The sequence below is a fragment of the Dinoponera quadriceps genome, unplaced genomic scaffold (genome assembly GCF_001313825.1).
Source record: "Dinoponera quadriceps isolate SergipeBrazil2010 unplaced genomic scaffold, ASM131382v1 scaffold2159, whole genome shotgun sequence".
Classification (NCBI taxonomy): domain Eukaryota; kingdom Metazoa; phylum Arthropoda; class Insecta; order Hymenoptera; family Formicidae; genus Dinoponera; species Dinoponera quadriceps.
The window spans coordinates 1,088,070-1,100,290 of record NW_014556477.1 but is presented as its reverse complement, the minus strand read 5'-3'; the positions used below and the strand labels follow the sequence as shown (position 1 = coordinate 1,100,290).

Here is a 12,221-nt window from a genome sequence, read left to right as displayed (position 1 = left end):
GCTGACCTTCCCGACGCGATTTCGCGACGATTTCCCCCCCGGTGCGTGGATTTCGCGCGCTGAATCATCGTCCCATCTCGATCGAGTCCGCGGACGCGCGTCGTCGTGTCGCCGTTACGTGGCCGCACCTCCGGTTTCCTAAATCCCACCGAGCGACCGAGATTCCACCAAGTTTCTTGCACTCGGCGGATTTCTCCGTGACGCGTAATCCGGGAAATAGGTAATTATTACCGGCTCGACCACTCGCGATTACTTCGATTGTCGGGCCAATTTTAATTGTGTGGTCTCGGATAATTTATTCTGTCTGAGAGTCTTCTGTATAAATAATGATAATGCGTTTTTGTTTTATTTTTCCTTCATAGAATTTCTAAGCTAATAATTTTGCGAGTTCTGTCAGATTTGAAGAACTAGTGGAGTCTTTAGATATGATGGTATTATACAATATATGTATTTGTATTTTGGTTATTACAAAATATACGATTAACAGGATCGTGGTGAGAGCTAATAAAAATGTCGGGAGTTTCGAAAATATACGCAGCACAAAAAAGCTGTCTCTGTTATATTTGTACAGTCAGTTGCAACAATTAGTTGCCTGAGAAGTTGTAAATTCGAAATTCTAAAAATATGGGACATCTAACCCCGGGATTTCTTCTACAGATTGACGAATAATTGATTAATGAAACTGTAATTATTTATCAAATGATGATGCACTATGAATTTCGATATAAATTTCAACTCGAGTATTTTTTTATTCTCGATAAATTCGTCAAACATTTTTTTAAATCGGAAATCACTTGTGCATCGAATAATTTCGCACATCTGAAAATATGTGATATATCGCTGTCTGGCTCGGCGGCCTGCTTCCTGATTCAGCATCTTAGCTCCCGACTATTCCGTCATACTTTGAATATTTACTCGTGGTACTAGCATCGATATTCGCGTGCATGCGACGATTCCATCAAAGAAACGCGTGTTGACATAATGACCGATTGCATATTTCAAGAGCTGACGGAATATTTTGATCGCTCGATGGAAATGATAACCTACTGATACACGTGCTGTATGATATGCGAGTCGCTGGGTGTTCTGAAGCGCAGCAAAAACTAGTAGAAAATCCTGTGACACATGCAATGTACGTTTGACCGCCTTGAAGGTCCTGAGTATTTTGATCGCTCGGTCGTTGGCGGACTAGGACGATCGACTGAAGATGACGCGGCACCTCTTGCTCATTGTTACAGCATTTTCACGCGTCGTGTCATTTTTCAAAACCGAGTCATCAAAAGCTTCGAATTCCTTTCTTTTCTTTATTTTTAACGGACGTAATTAAAACGTGCGATTTCGCACTGTGCATTTCGGTGAGCCGATTACCCGCGTCGATGACAGCTCTCGCGGGCGACGCGCGTTTTTCAGTCGTCCGACAGCGACGACGTGTTTCGGAAAAACCGAAATAACTCGAAGCGCGCAGGTCCCACCGGGGCCAGGATAATAATATGAATGAAATACTGGCAGCCGGTTGGTTGGGTAAGAAACTGGTGTTCCTCGAAGCCAGCTCACTCCCTACCCCGCTCCCCGTTCTTCCGCTCTTCTCGCGCTCTCGTGTATATCTCTTCCCCCGAAATTAGAGGGACGCTGCCTGAGCTCTTCTGGCTTACCTCCACATGAATGAAGACAGGTGATCCTGGCACCTGAATCCGTGGACCTGTAAGGCAACGGAGACGCTTGGTTCGTGAATGATCGCGGACCGCAAGAGAGAGAGAGAGAAAGAGTGAGACGCTTAAATTAATTTATTTCGATTAAATTACCGGCATGTATATTTCGATCTCGTACAATTGTCAACGGCGCGAAACAACGTGTAGATCGGTAAAATTTTGTCCAAGGACTAGGATAATACTCGGTAAAAGAGATAAAAAACGAAGACTGAGTGACACAAGAGAGGATTAAGTTTCCGAGTAACGGAGAGCGCGTGACGTTTTTCTCCGCACCTTCCTTTTTTATAAATATCGTCCTTGATGAGCGAGCGCCTCTCGTCGAGTCAAAAGTCACGATGTTGGTATGCCTTGTCGATATCGTCGACAGTATTGATATCACCGATATCGACGTCGGCGACGTCGCTTACTTCGACACGGAGTCAGATACGCGAAAGAAGGTGGCTTCCACCCCCTCTCTCTCTCTCTCTCTCTTCTTCCCATGACGGCGATCATTACGACACAACGGCAGGACCTCCCACAGATCGAGCTGTCGCCGACAGAAATATATTGTTTGTCCGGCCGAAGATATGCGGGAGACGTTTACGACTATTATTAATCGGAAGTGCAGTGCCAAGTTGTCAAAATAAACCCCGCGGCCGTCCCTCGCCGCGCGCTTTTATGCACCCCGGGGGCGTAAACACGGCCTTAAACGATAACCGCCGGCCGGGTTTTATTGAACGCGGAATCGCGTGCGGGACGTTTCCTCTCCGTCCTGAAAACGAATGATGCGGTCGGCGGCTTGAATATAGTTCCGGTTGACGTGCGAGTCGCGAAGAAACCGGCTGTTCGCCATCTTCTCCGCGAGGACCTCGCGGAAACTGATACGCCCCGCTTTATATCCGCGTCTCATTGAGACCGGCAATGCACGTCGCGACTGGACTCGTGCCATTTTTCGGTGGCCGCACACTGTGAGATACCGCAAGCGTCGTGTATCCCGACTTCGCCCCGCGGATTTGCATTCCGCAACGCGCGCGAGACGCTGAATTAATCGCGCGTCCAAAGTGCAGGCGCAAGGTGTATCATTAGCGCTGTTCGAGCCGTAAATAAAGTACAGATTTAATCTCCGCTGAAATCGTCCGGCAAGCACCGAAGGCTCTACTCCTTCGCGATACAGCGTAATGGAGCGCGTTTAGCTCGGTAGAGATCTTACACGAGATTCTAATCGCATTAGCGGATACTTATCCCGCACCGAGCCATTTCTCACGCTCTCCCCCTTTCTTTCGCGTGGTTCGGATGTGAGTACGCCTTCGTAAAGAAAGATCCGAATAAACGGCTGGAAACGGGACATTAATGATTTCTACTCCGCTCCAGCCGACTCACTTTCCTAACCTATTAAATTAACTATATAGGCTAACTCGAGCTGACCGTGAAACACCGAGCCACCGATACGACTATGAAAGCAAGCGCGGCGGCGGTAGGTAGAAAAAGAGGAGAAAAGGAAAAACGGGAAAAAGTGAATAGAGAAAGAAGGGGGCGAAGGAGAGAGAGAAAGAGAGGGGGGGGGGGTTTGCGGAGACTCTCTGCGTGATCTTCTATTTTAACGAGCGGCTGCGTTGGCGCGAGGAAATGAGAGACGGCCGGATAATCGGTGGTTTCTCAAAATTGCAGCGCTCGTGTATGCTCCGCGCGTCGGCGATGGTGCGCGATCGAAAGTGCCAAGATATTCTTCGATCGTGCCCGACGACGCCCCCCGGAAGACTCACTTAAGATCGTTAAGTACACGCTCGGAGCCAAATTTAACTGACGAGTGAATTCCCGAGAGCAAGACGAATTGGACATTACGGAAACACACTTAGCCAAATATTTTGTTCTATCTAAGATAGAGATAGAGAGAGAGAGAGAGAGAGAGAGAGAGAGAGAGAGAGAGGAAATGGAATTTAGAGGTGCAATTCGATTCTCATTTGTTTTTACACGTTCTCGATACAATATTCCTGTGATAAAGACTGTAATTTCTAATTTCCGTGCACGTAGAAAATATTGTAAAAATTACCGCAAAATTTTGTAATGCTGGATAATACCGGGATTATGTTTAAAATTATTATATGCGTTGTAATCTTTAGTTATGTGTACAATGAAATCATCGCTGAAGATTACAACATACATCATAATTTTAGTTATAATTTCGGTATTATAAAATGTTGCGTTGATTTTTATTATAATATTCCCTCTTTCTATCTCCCTCTCTCTTTCTGTCTGTCTGTCTCTCTATGGAATGTCTTCACGTGACCCGAATCACAATTTTAGTTCTACGGTAAATACTTCAAATGAATGTTATTATACCGCAATTCGGAAATTATTGCCGGTTTTTCCATGTGAGGTCTTAATGTAGAACTAAAATTTAGACTCGAGGAATTTTCTATCAGCGAAGATTGCGAGGCTGCGGTAATCCTTGAATGACAAGCGATTGAAAACCTTCTCCGGTGAACGATGGGACCTTACTGCTCGGTCTGCGTTTCGTCATAGGCTCCGTTTCAACGGAAGACTATTTTAATTGGAGGCTCGGCGAAATCGGCCAGTCGCATTTAGCGGTGAAATGGGCGACGTGGATATGGGCTTCGACGTTTCTCGCGAGGCGTATTTTCATCGCGCGGCCGCGCCATATGGCCATATTACCGAAAGTGCGAAGTTATTTTCGGCCGGGATTCGCTATTCCGAGCGCTCGACGTAAGCCTCCGGGTTCGAAGTTTCGGTGGCGTCTGGCAGCGCAAAGAGTAGCGCGCGATTTCACAAAACAAGCGTCTCTCCTTAGATAACGATGGGCGACGTTCGGCATGCGCGTGACGTCAATCCGAACGGGAGTTTCATTCAAACGCGAATCCGCGTCCGCGTGCGTTTCGCGCGATCTATTTGGGAGCTTCCTATATTTAAACGGCGCACGGCTTCCGAAGAGTCTTAATTTACCGAAAATTTCTCCCAGTTTTTTTTTTCTCTTTTTTTTTTTACACGCATGGTCAGTGACAAAACGGTCGTAACATTTCTTTTTTCATAAGTTTTGGAACGCATCCCGTGTCCAGGGGGGAAATTTGTTTCTTAGGGGAACTCTCAGGAGGTGCATTTTCCTGTTGGGTACGAGATGCGTTGAGAGACTCACCGGAAAAAAAGGGTTGCAACTTTTTTGTCATACACTAACCGTACACGTCGACTCGTTTTCGCCGATGTTTGGTTGTAGCTTCGCCGCGATTGTTAAAATATGTACGTTTCGCGGCAGGAACGCCCGAAAGTGTCCCCGTGGCGAGCTTGCATCTCTTTAATGAAGAAATATCCCTCCGAATAAAACAGGCGCGTAGTAAGTCACACACGTGTCTCTAGCCTCGTGCCAAATCGTACCCCGTTAACGAATAACCGTCGCTCGATACGTATTTCAATCTGTCGGAAGCGTGTGATTTGCATCAACGAAGGTGCGTGGATCGTTTAAGTTTCTCGAACGGCTCGAAAGGTTGTCTTTCTCTCGGAGGGGAACATTTTGCGCGATTAGCATCCATGTGTGCCATCTCGGCCGAAAATATTTGCATAAGTAATCTTGCTAACTAACGACAATAAATTATCCGAATAACGTACCTCCGCGAGATTCAACGTCGGGTAAAGACACTCGTGTCAAGATCTGGCCCAATCTGACACATGACATGCTCCTTTCCCGCAATTCGGTTTCGCTGAATTCGTTGAATTAGTCATTTGAAATTACAATTCTCGTGTTTCTAATTTATACACCGACGCGGGAGTCCAATTTGTCGCGGAATATTCCACCAGAGGATTCTATCTCGTTCTAATTTCTCTGTTTTCCCTTCTCTTTCTTCCTTTCCTTACGATAAAGGAGAGATGTTACGTGCTGCTCAGTCACGAAAACGTCAATTGCGACGCTTTTTTTTTTTTTTTTACTAATTTCGGAACGTGAACAGACACGGTTGGTCGGAAAATTTCAGTAAGTGGAAGAAACTATGGAAAATTCCGGTTTTTACTGTCTCGGACTTTATCCAATGGGAAAAACTGGCTAAAACTATACAAAGAATTAATATATTATTATATAAAAGAACCAATTGTTTAACACAACCGTGTATTGTAAAATTCATAAGGAGTATTAACATATAATCGCGCGCTTTCTCATTTGTTTTTACGTGCGGATTTTTGCGCACAGCATCATAGTTGGGATTATAGAACACCTCAGGCTGCCTGTTCAGAATATCAATAAAAAGGATTCCTGCGAGTTTATCGCGTTTAATAGAAAAAAAATCGATTTTTGTCACCGTTTTTTCCGAAAAATATCAATTTTTGTCACCGACATGGACCAGCAAAAAATGTGGAAATTTGCCAACTCTGTCAATAAGAGAATTAATTTTTTTAGTAATCTCAGGAGGCAGATTTTCCTATTGGATACGAGATGAGTTGCGAAACTCATCTCGAAAAAAGTGTCACAACTTTTTTTGTGACCGCCTATTGTGGTCTGTCTCAGTTGCGGATGCGGCGCGGACTGGCCGCGAGTCGACGGATCGTCGTTCGCGCGTCTCCCTAATATCGAGCTTCCATCTTGCACGACGTATCTACGTCGCACGAGGAGAGTTATTCTTACCGTGATTACGGCAATTCCGCGATCCTCGCATTTCGCTCCCCGCGTCGCGCGCGCGATGCTCGACGTCACATCGCCTCTCGTCGTTTTCTTCCCTCCCTGCCGCCGGTACAGAGTACGGTAATTCTCTACCCCGGAGCGATCGATGATATTTCGAGATATCTGCCGCGTATCTCTCGGAGCCCCCCTTCCCCCGCCCCGCCGGCGGAAGTGCATTCAAAAACAGCACCCGCCTCGTATAACCTCAGCATAGCCTGGCACGTCTTGGCGACGTCAATGCGGAGGTTTCATTCATCGTTCCGTATATTTTCGATTTGTCCTGTCCCCCTCCGTCCACGGTTCCCTCCCGCCGGGGCCTCACTTGTTGCTGTACTGACGCATCATCCCCTATATATAGCCTCCGTCGAAACGCCCAATATTATTTTCGACATTCTATCCCGCCGTCGCATCATCGTCGTCATCGTCGTCGTCGTCGATCGTAGGATTGAAAGGCAGCCGAAGAGAGAAAAAAAATCGCAAGCGAGGAGGACACGAGATCGTTATGTACGCGACGGCTTTAAAATAGTCGGTGAGGTGTCCCCGAGGCGGGCGCAGGGGCGCGGGATATTATTACGGGCGGAATAGATGGGCTTACAAGCAACCACCGGTCATCCCGGAGTTAACGACTCGTGAGAGACGACGTTAATGTTTGTTGCCGCGACTTCTCCTCGCGAGCTTCTTCTATTTTTAGACGAGCCGATCGGCTACTATACAGGCATCGTCAAGGCCGCGCATTGCGAAACGATTATCGACGGCGCGCATGCCGTTGCTGAAGAAGCCAGTCAGACGGTCGGTCAGTCCTGCGCTGGATCGCTTGTATTCCTCGCGTGACAACGACGACGTTATTCCAACAGCCAACGCAGGACGGAGGCAACGTGGGTTTTGCTGTAGTTCGATGTCGGCCGTATTTTTAGACCGCATTTTTACGCGTACAGGTGCACACTCTGATGCAACTTTGCAGAGCCTCGTGGGCGTACGCGCGCGCGCGTCTCGGTTCTAAATAAGAATTACAGATTTCCGTTGCCGTCGCGTCGAGAGCAAGCGAGAAAGAAAGAGAGAGAGAGAGAGAGTCGAGCTAAAATCTGCTTCGATAAATAATCTCGCGAGAAGTGCGATTCAGCCCGACGCCCCCGCCTTGTCTGTATTTGCGATTAATCACTGTTCTTCGTTTATTATGCGAGAAGCGGCCGGCTAGCTGAATCCGCGAACTTTCGTTTTCTCAACGATGGACGCATCTTCTTGCAAACGTGATCTGACATTTTTTCTGACTAAACGTTCGGCCCGCTCGGACCCTAAAACTGTAAAAAAACGATCGTCCGTAGACGCGATAGACAATTTTGAAACGACGTAGCTTACACGTTACTACATCTATTATCTTCCCGACGTCGAGAATTTTCCTCGTATGGATCGTCACTCGAAATCCATCGTGAGGGTCTTAATATTTCCTCTTGGGCACATACGCGATCTGACGGCTCCTCAATGACGACCAAGCGTATCTGTAGTAATAAGCATTCGAGACGAGTAATATCAGACAGATTCCCATTGCTCTGATGAACATCGACTTTCGCTCGTCGAACTCTTGCGAGGACGTCCATGTTAGAAATTCGACCAAGTCCTTCACCATTTGCGAAACGGTCGCTGGCGTGCCGTCGTCGTATTCCAAGATTCCGTCGAACAGCACCTGAAGACATTTCTCGTTGAGACACTGTCAACACGCTTTTGTTTTATAATGGTTATCGCGTGAAATCTACGACAGGTGATAATTTTGACGATTTGTCTCGCGTCTTTAGAACGTGTCGGATTACACGCTACTACAGAGGAAAGTAATTTTGCAGTTGTAATAAAACCACCGTTGCTATTATTCGTTGCGACAGCAGTTAAATTTAGTTGGCATAAATAAATTAGCAAATTATTCGTAATTAGAGCAGAGAAACAGATCTGTTACCAGTGTAGATAATATTCTGCTGAATTTGTCTTTAAGACAAACTAATTTGCTGTTGTAACAGAATAGGTTTTTTTTAAACTCACTAATTCAAGCGATTGAAGTTCGGAGCGATCTTCGGGCTAAAGAAATAAAAATATGCAAAAAACAGTAAAATCTAAAGTATAGATAAAGTATCTAAATGTGTCAATATTAACATAAATAAACAAGAAAAACGGAAAATATTACAAATATTAAAGTTTCAGATTACTAAAGAGATATACAAGCGACTTGTGTCACGAAATTATACTATAATTAAATTCCGTGGAATGTCAAGGATCAAGAAAAAAAATAGCTATTTAACAATCAACCCCCCGGAAGATATCCTTGCACAGTGAAGATAGCGCGCGCGCAAAAAATTCATTTCGTGACAACTTTGGATATTCTAATTGAAATCTATGCTGTAAATGGGAAAATCTGGGAAAATTTCTATGCGGGCGGACAGATATCTAAGAAAACTGCATACATTTCTATCAAGTGAGAGCTAACTTGGCGGATACCCCGAATGAGAATTAATTCACGCGAGGGGGTGTTTTCAGCGCTCACCTGCTGCATCCCGGTCACGTTCCCGGGGAAATACACGTTAAAGTGTTGCAGTTCCGTTAAAGTTATACCCGCCGGCGGGTCCATCCATCCTGTCAAGAAGGCGAATATATAATTCTTGCCGTTCCTCTTGCCCTCGATTATATAAGTTAGATCCGGCGGGTACATGCCGAGGTTGGCCGCTTTGGCCGCTTCGTCGTTCGGGAAGGCGGACGGTATCTTGTCGGTCGTTTTTCCGGGCCTCATATAGTAATTACCTTCATCGTCTGGGCCGTCTTGCACCTGGACAAGACCGCGGGTATGACGCGCCAAATACGTAAGTTTTCGCGAAACGAGAGTGACGAGAGCGTGGGAGGCTTCTCCCGGAAAACCTATCAAGTCTCAGCCGAGAATTACGCGGAGAATTCCGTTTGATTAACGAACGGACGCACGGAGATGCAACGGGTCGTATTTCACACGGGAAGTTACTCTATCGTCGGCGCATAAATTACGGACGTGCGATGGCAGGACGCAGCGACGACGCAGTGAAATAGAGAGACTGGGTGGACAAAAGATCGCGTCGTCCTTATGATATATTTATAAACCGCCGGTCCGCCCGATAATTACCCCGTTGCGATTTAATAAGGCACGCACAGACCTTACCGTGCTCATCCGTCGGCTAACTTCAACCGATATCACCATCTTACTGTAACCGGCCGCCTTGTAATACCGTGTATAGCCGAGTTACCTCACGAAGGGAGAAGGCAATTTTGTTCTTTCCATTAATTATTCCTTTCCTATGTAGAGAAATATCATCGAGCCTCTCCGAACATTTCCGCCGCACAATAGCGGGACTGAGGCGAGTGTTTCACGCGCGTACTCCAAGTGCCGGCTAATCTCATTTTTGCGCNGGGGGGGGGGGGGGGGAGACGTTACTCGCGAGCCGACTCGTAATTAAATTACGCGTCGAGCGGACCGAACGAAGCCGAAGTCAATTATACGCGAGAGAACGGCGACGAAGTGAGAGGAGGTGGAGAAACGCCCACACCGAAAGCGCGCGATATAAATTCAGGTCTACCTCGAACTCGGCGGCGATGTCCTTGACCTCGTCCTCCGTGTGCGACACGTTGATAAGATCCATAAATCGTACATAACGCAGGCTGTGGCACGAATAACACACGGTCGTGTACACTTGCCACCCTCGCCTCACGGCCGAGTGGTCGAGGGACTTCAGGTAGCCCTGGGACTCCCAGGGATGGTTGGGCAAACGCGGAACAGGGACCATTGCCTCCACCGATCGGTCCAGGAGATACAGGAGCGACCCGCAGGTGGCACCCGCGCCCACCAGTGCGGCCAGACAGGTCCTCAGGATTCTCCCGCCGCGTTTCGTCCTTCCGGTAACGTTACACCACGTGTAAACTCCGCCAGATTGTCGCCGATGAAAGCCGCCGCCCTTCGCTCGTAACGGGAATCGGTTTCGCGTTAAGAGAACGGCCATTTTTCTCGCAGGCGATAGTCTTCGGAAAACAATCGATGGTAATTCGAGGTCCATCCATGCGTATGTACGATATATAGTCGTTGCAAAAAGATTGCGTTTCTTCGCGAGTTTCGGCACGCATCCCGTGACCAATAGGAGAATTTGTTTTTTAGTAAGTTAGTTTAGTTATTTTCTTTCTCGTCTCTGCAGCTTGGAACGCGCGGCCAATGATTCAATGAGAACTTATTTCTCGAAAATCAGCTATTTCGTTGGGCCATCGTTTGCATTCCGAGCTGTATCGGAAAAGAAAGCGCTCAGGTCGTTTTCGCGATACCGATTTTTTCGAGCATCGCTGAAAACGACCGCGACGAAATTTCCGCAACATTTTCCCGGAATTCGGAGCGGGAATTTCGAACGGTAATTGCGTCACGACGAGGACAGCCTCGATCGCAATGCCGAGGCAGTGACTCTTCCGCGGTGGTTAAATTCATTTCTCTGGGCCGATGAGATTTTTACACGAAATCGAGTCGACGCGTAATCGAGTCAACTCGAGAAAGAGAGAGAGAGAGAGAGAGAGTATCGTCTCGTGTCCTCATCAATTTATGGCATGTCGGACTACACCCACTACGCGGCGGAGTGCAGAGTGCATATTCCGAGAGAGGATGTTGCAACGATCTATAATTAGAGACATTCGCGTGCCAGTATCGTAAATACCCGGCTTGGCTAACGTTTCGAGAGGCACCCGGCGGGGCACCTGCGAGCAAAAAGGAATCGGATCCACTTCTTCGTCTCGTTTGCGAAAACCTCGGGGCGTGGGCAGCCGTGCTCGAGAGGACGGACTCGCGCTCGATTTCCCCGAGAATCGACACCCCTCGACGAATCCGTCCAGCTCGAGACCTATCGAGGAGACGGAGATACGCGAAAACCACCACGTCGAGACTGATAATGCGCTGTTTACCTGAAATCGTCGCGATCGACGCTCGACGAGCGACTTCAAGACGATCGTTCTCCGATCGGAAATCCTCCTCGCGTTCTCCTAAATCAAAGTCACCGATCGTGCAAAAACGTCCGGGTTCCGAGTAGACCGGGGACGTCGTTGCGTCCTCGGTGTCTTCGCCGAAAATTGACGTTTCCTGCCGCTTTCGCTAATTCCGACCGATCGCGAGCCTCGCCAGGTATCATCGCCGGCTCTCGCGGTGGAAAGAGGAAAGGAACGAGGACGATGAGAAGGCCGGGGGGAGGAGGAGGAGGAGTGGGTGGAAACGGTGGTGGAGGTGACGGACGAGGAGGGGGAGGAGGGAAGAAGGGGGGAGGAGGGAAAGGAGAGATGCAAGTGCATGCGCCGCGCTCGCACACGCGTCGCCGTATTATCGTGCAATTACGTTACACAACGTCGTTACACAACGTTTTACAATAAAGGCACCGAGTGTATTTCCGCGCCGTTATAAATAAACCACTCGGTTATGCTTGGCATTATGCATGCGCGCATATTGGCGCGGTTACGTTGCGCGTTACGCTCGCGAGAGAGCCGAAGTGCGTGCGCACGTGCGTGCGCACACGAGCGCCTGTGTGTAAACGAGGCGGTGTAATGGCAAGCCGAAGGCATATCCTGCTGACTCGAATAATCGCCCGAGAATGCGCCGTCCGCGCGCTCGTTTACGCGACGCGAGGAAAGATTCGGGCCGGCGCGCACGTTTTACGATTGTCCGCTTGCTCGCGCGCGCGTTAACGCGCTCGTCTCCACCGAGGCTATTTGTTCGTCGCGTTTTACGCTGTTCTGCTGTGAAAGGTGACCAAAATTCGACTCGGAAAATAACACGGAAGAGCATTCTAATGTAATATGCGGCTCTTCTTGCAGCTTTCTTCAAAGTTTCGCGATAGCTGTGTAATTAC

General features: G+C 47.9%; 2 protein-coding genes across 6 annotated transcripts in view; one reads left to right on the top strand and one right to left on the bottom strand.

Moving 5' to 3' along the window:
• The window catches only part of LOC106747522 (histone deacetylase 5), a 114,144-nt gene that overhangs the window by 13,241 nt on the left and 88,682 nt on the right, over nt 1-12,221 (top strand). The gene's annotated exons all lie outside the window — the stretch shown is intronic.
• Nucleotides 6,191-10,351, bottom strand: LOC106747523 (cytochrome c1-2, heme protein, mitochondrial-like). The gene is made up of 3 exons (XM_014625116.1): nt 9,930-10,351; nt 8,876-9,154; nt 6,191-8,029 (listed from the first exon to the last, which is right to left on the bottom strand). The coding sequence occupies exons 1-3, from the start codon at nt 10,347-10,349 to the stop codon at nt 7,784-7,786; spliced, it is 945 nt and encodes a 314-aa protein (XP_014480602.1). The 5' UTR covers nt 10,350-10,351; the 3' UTR covers nt 6,191-7,783.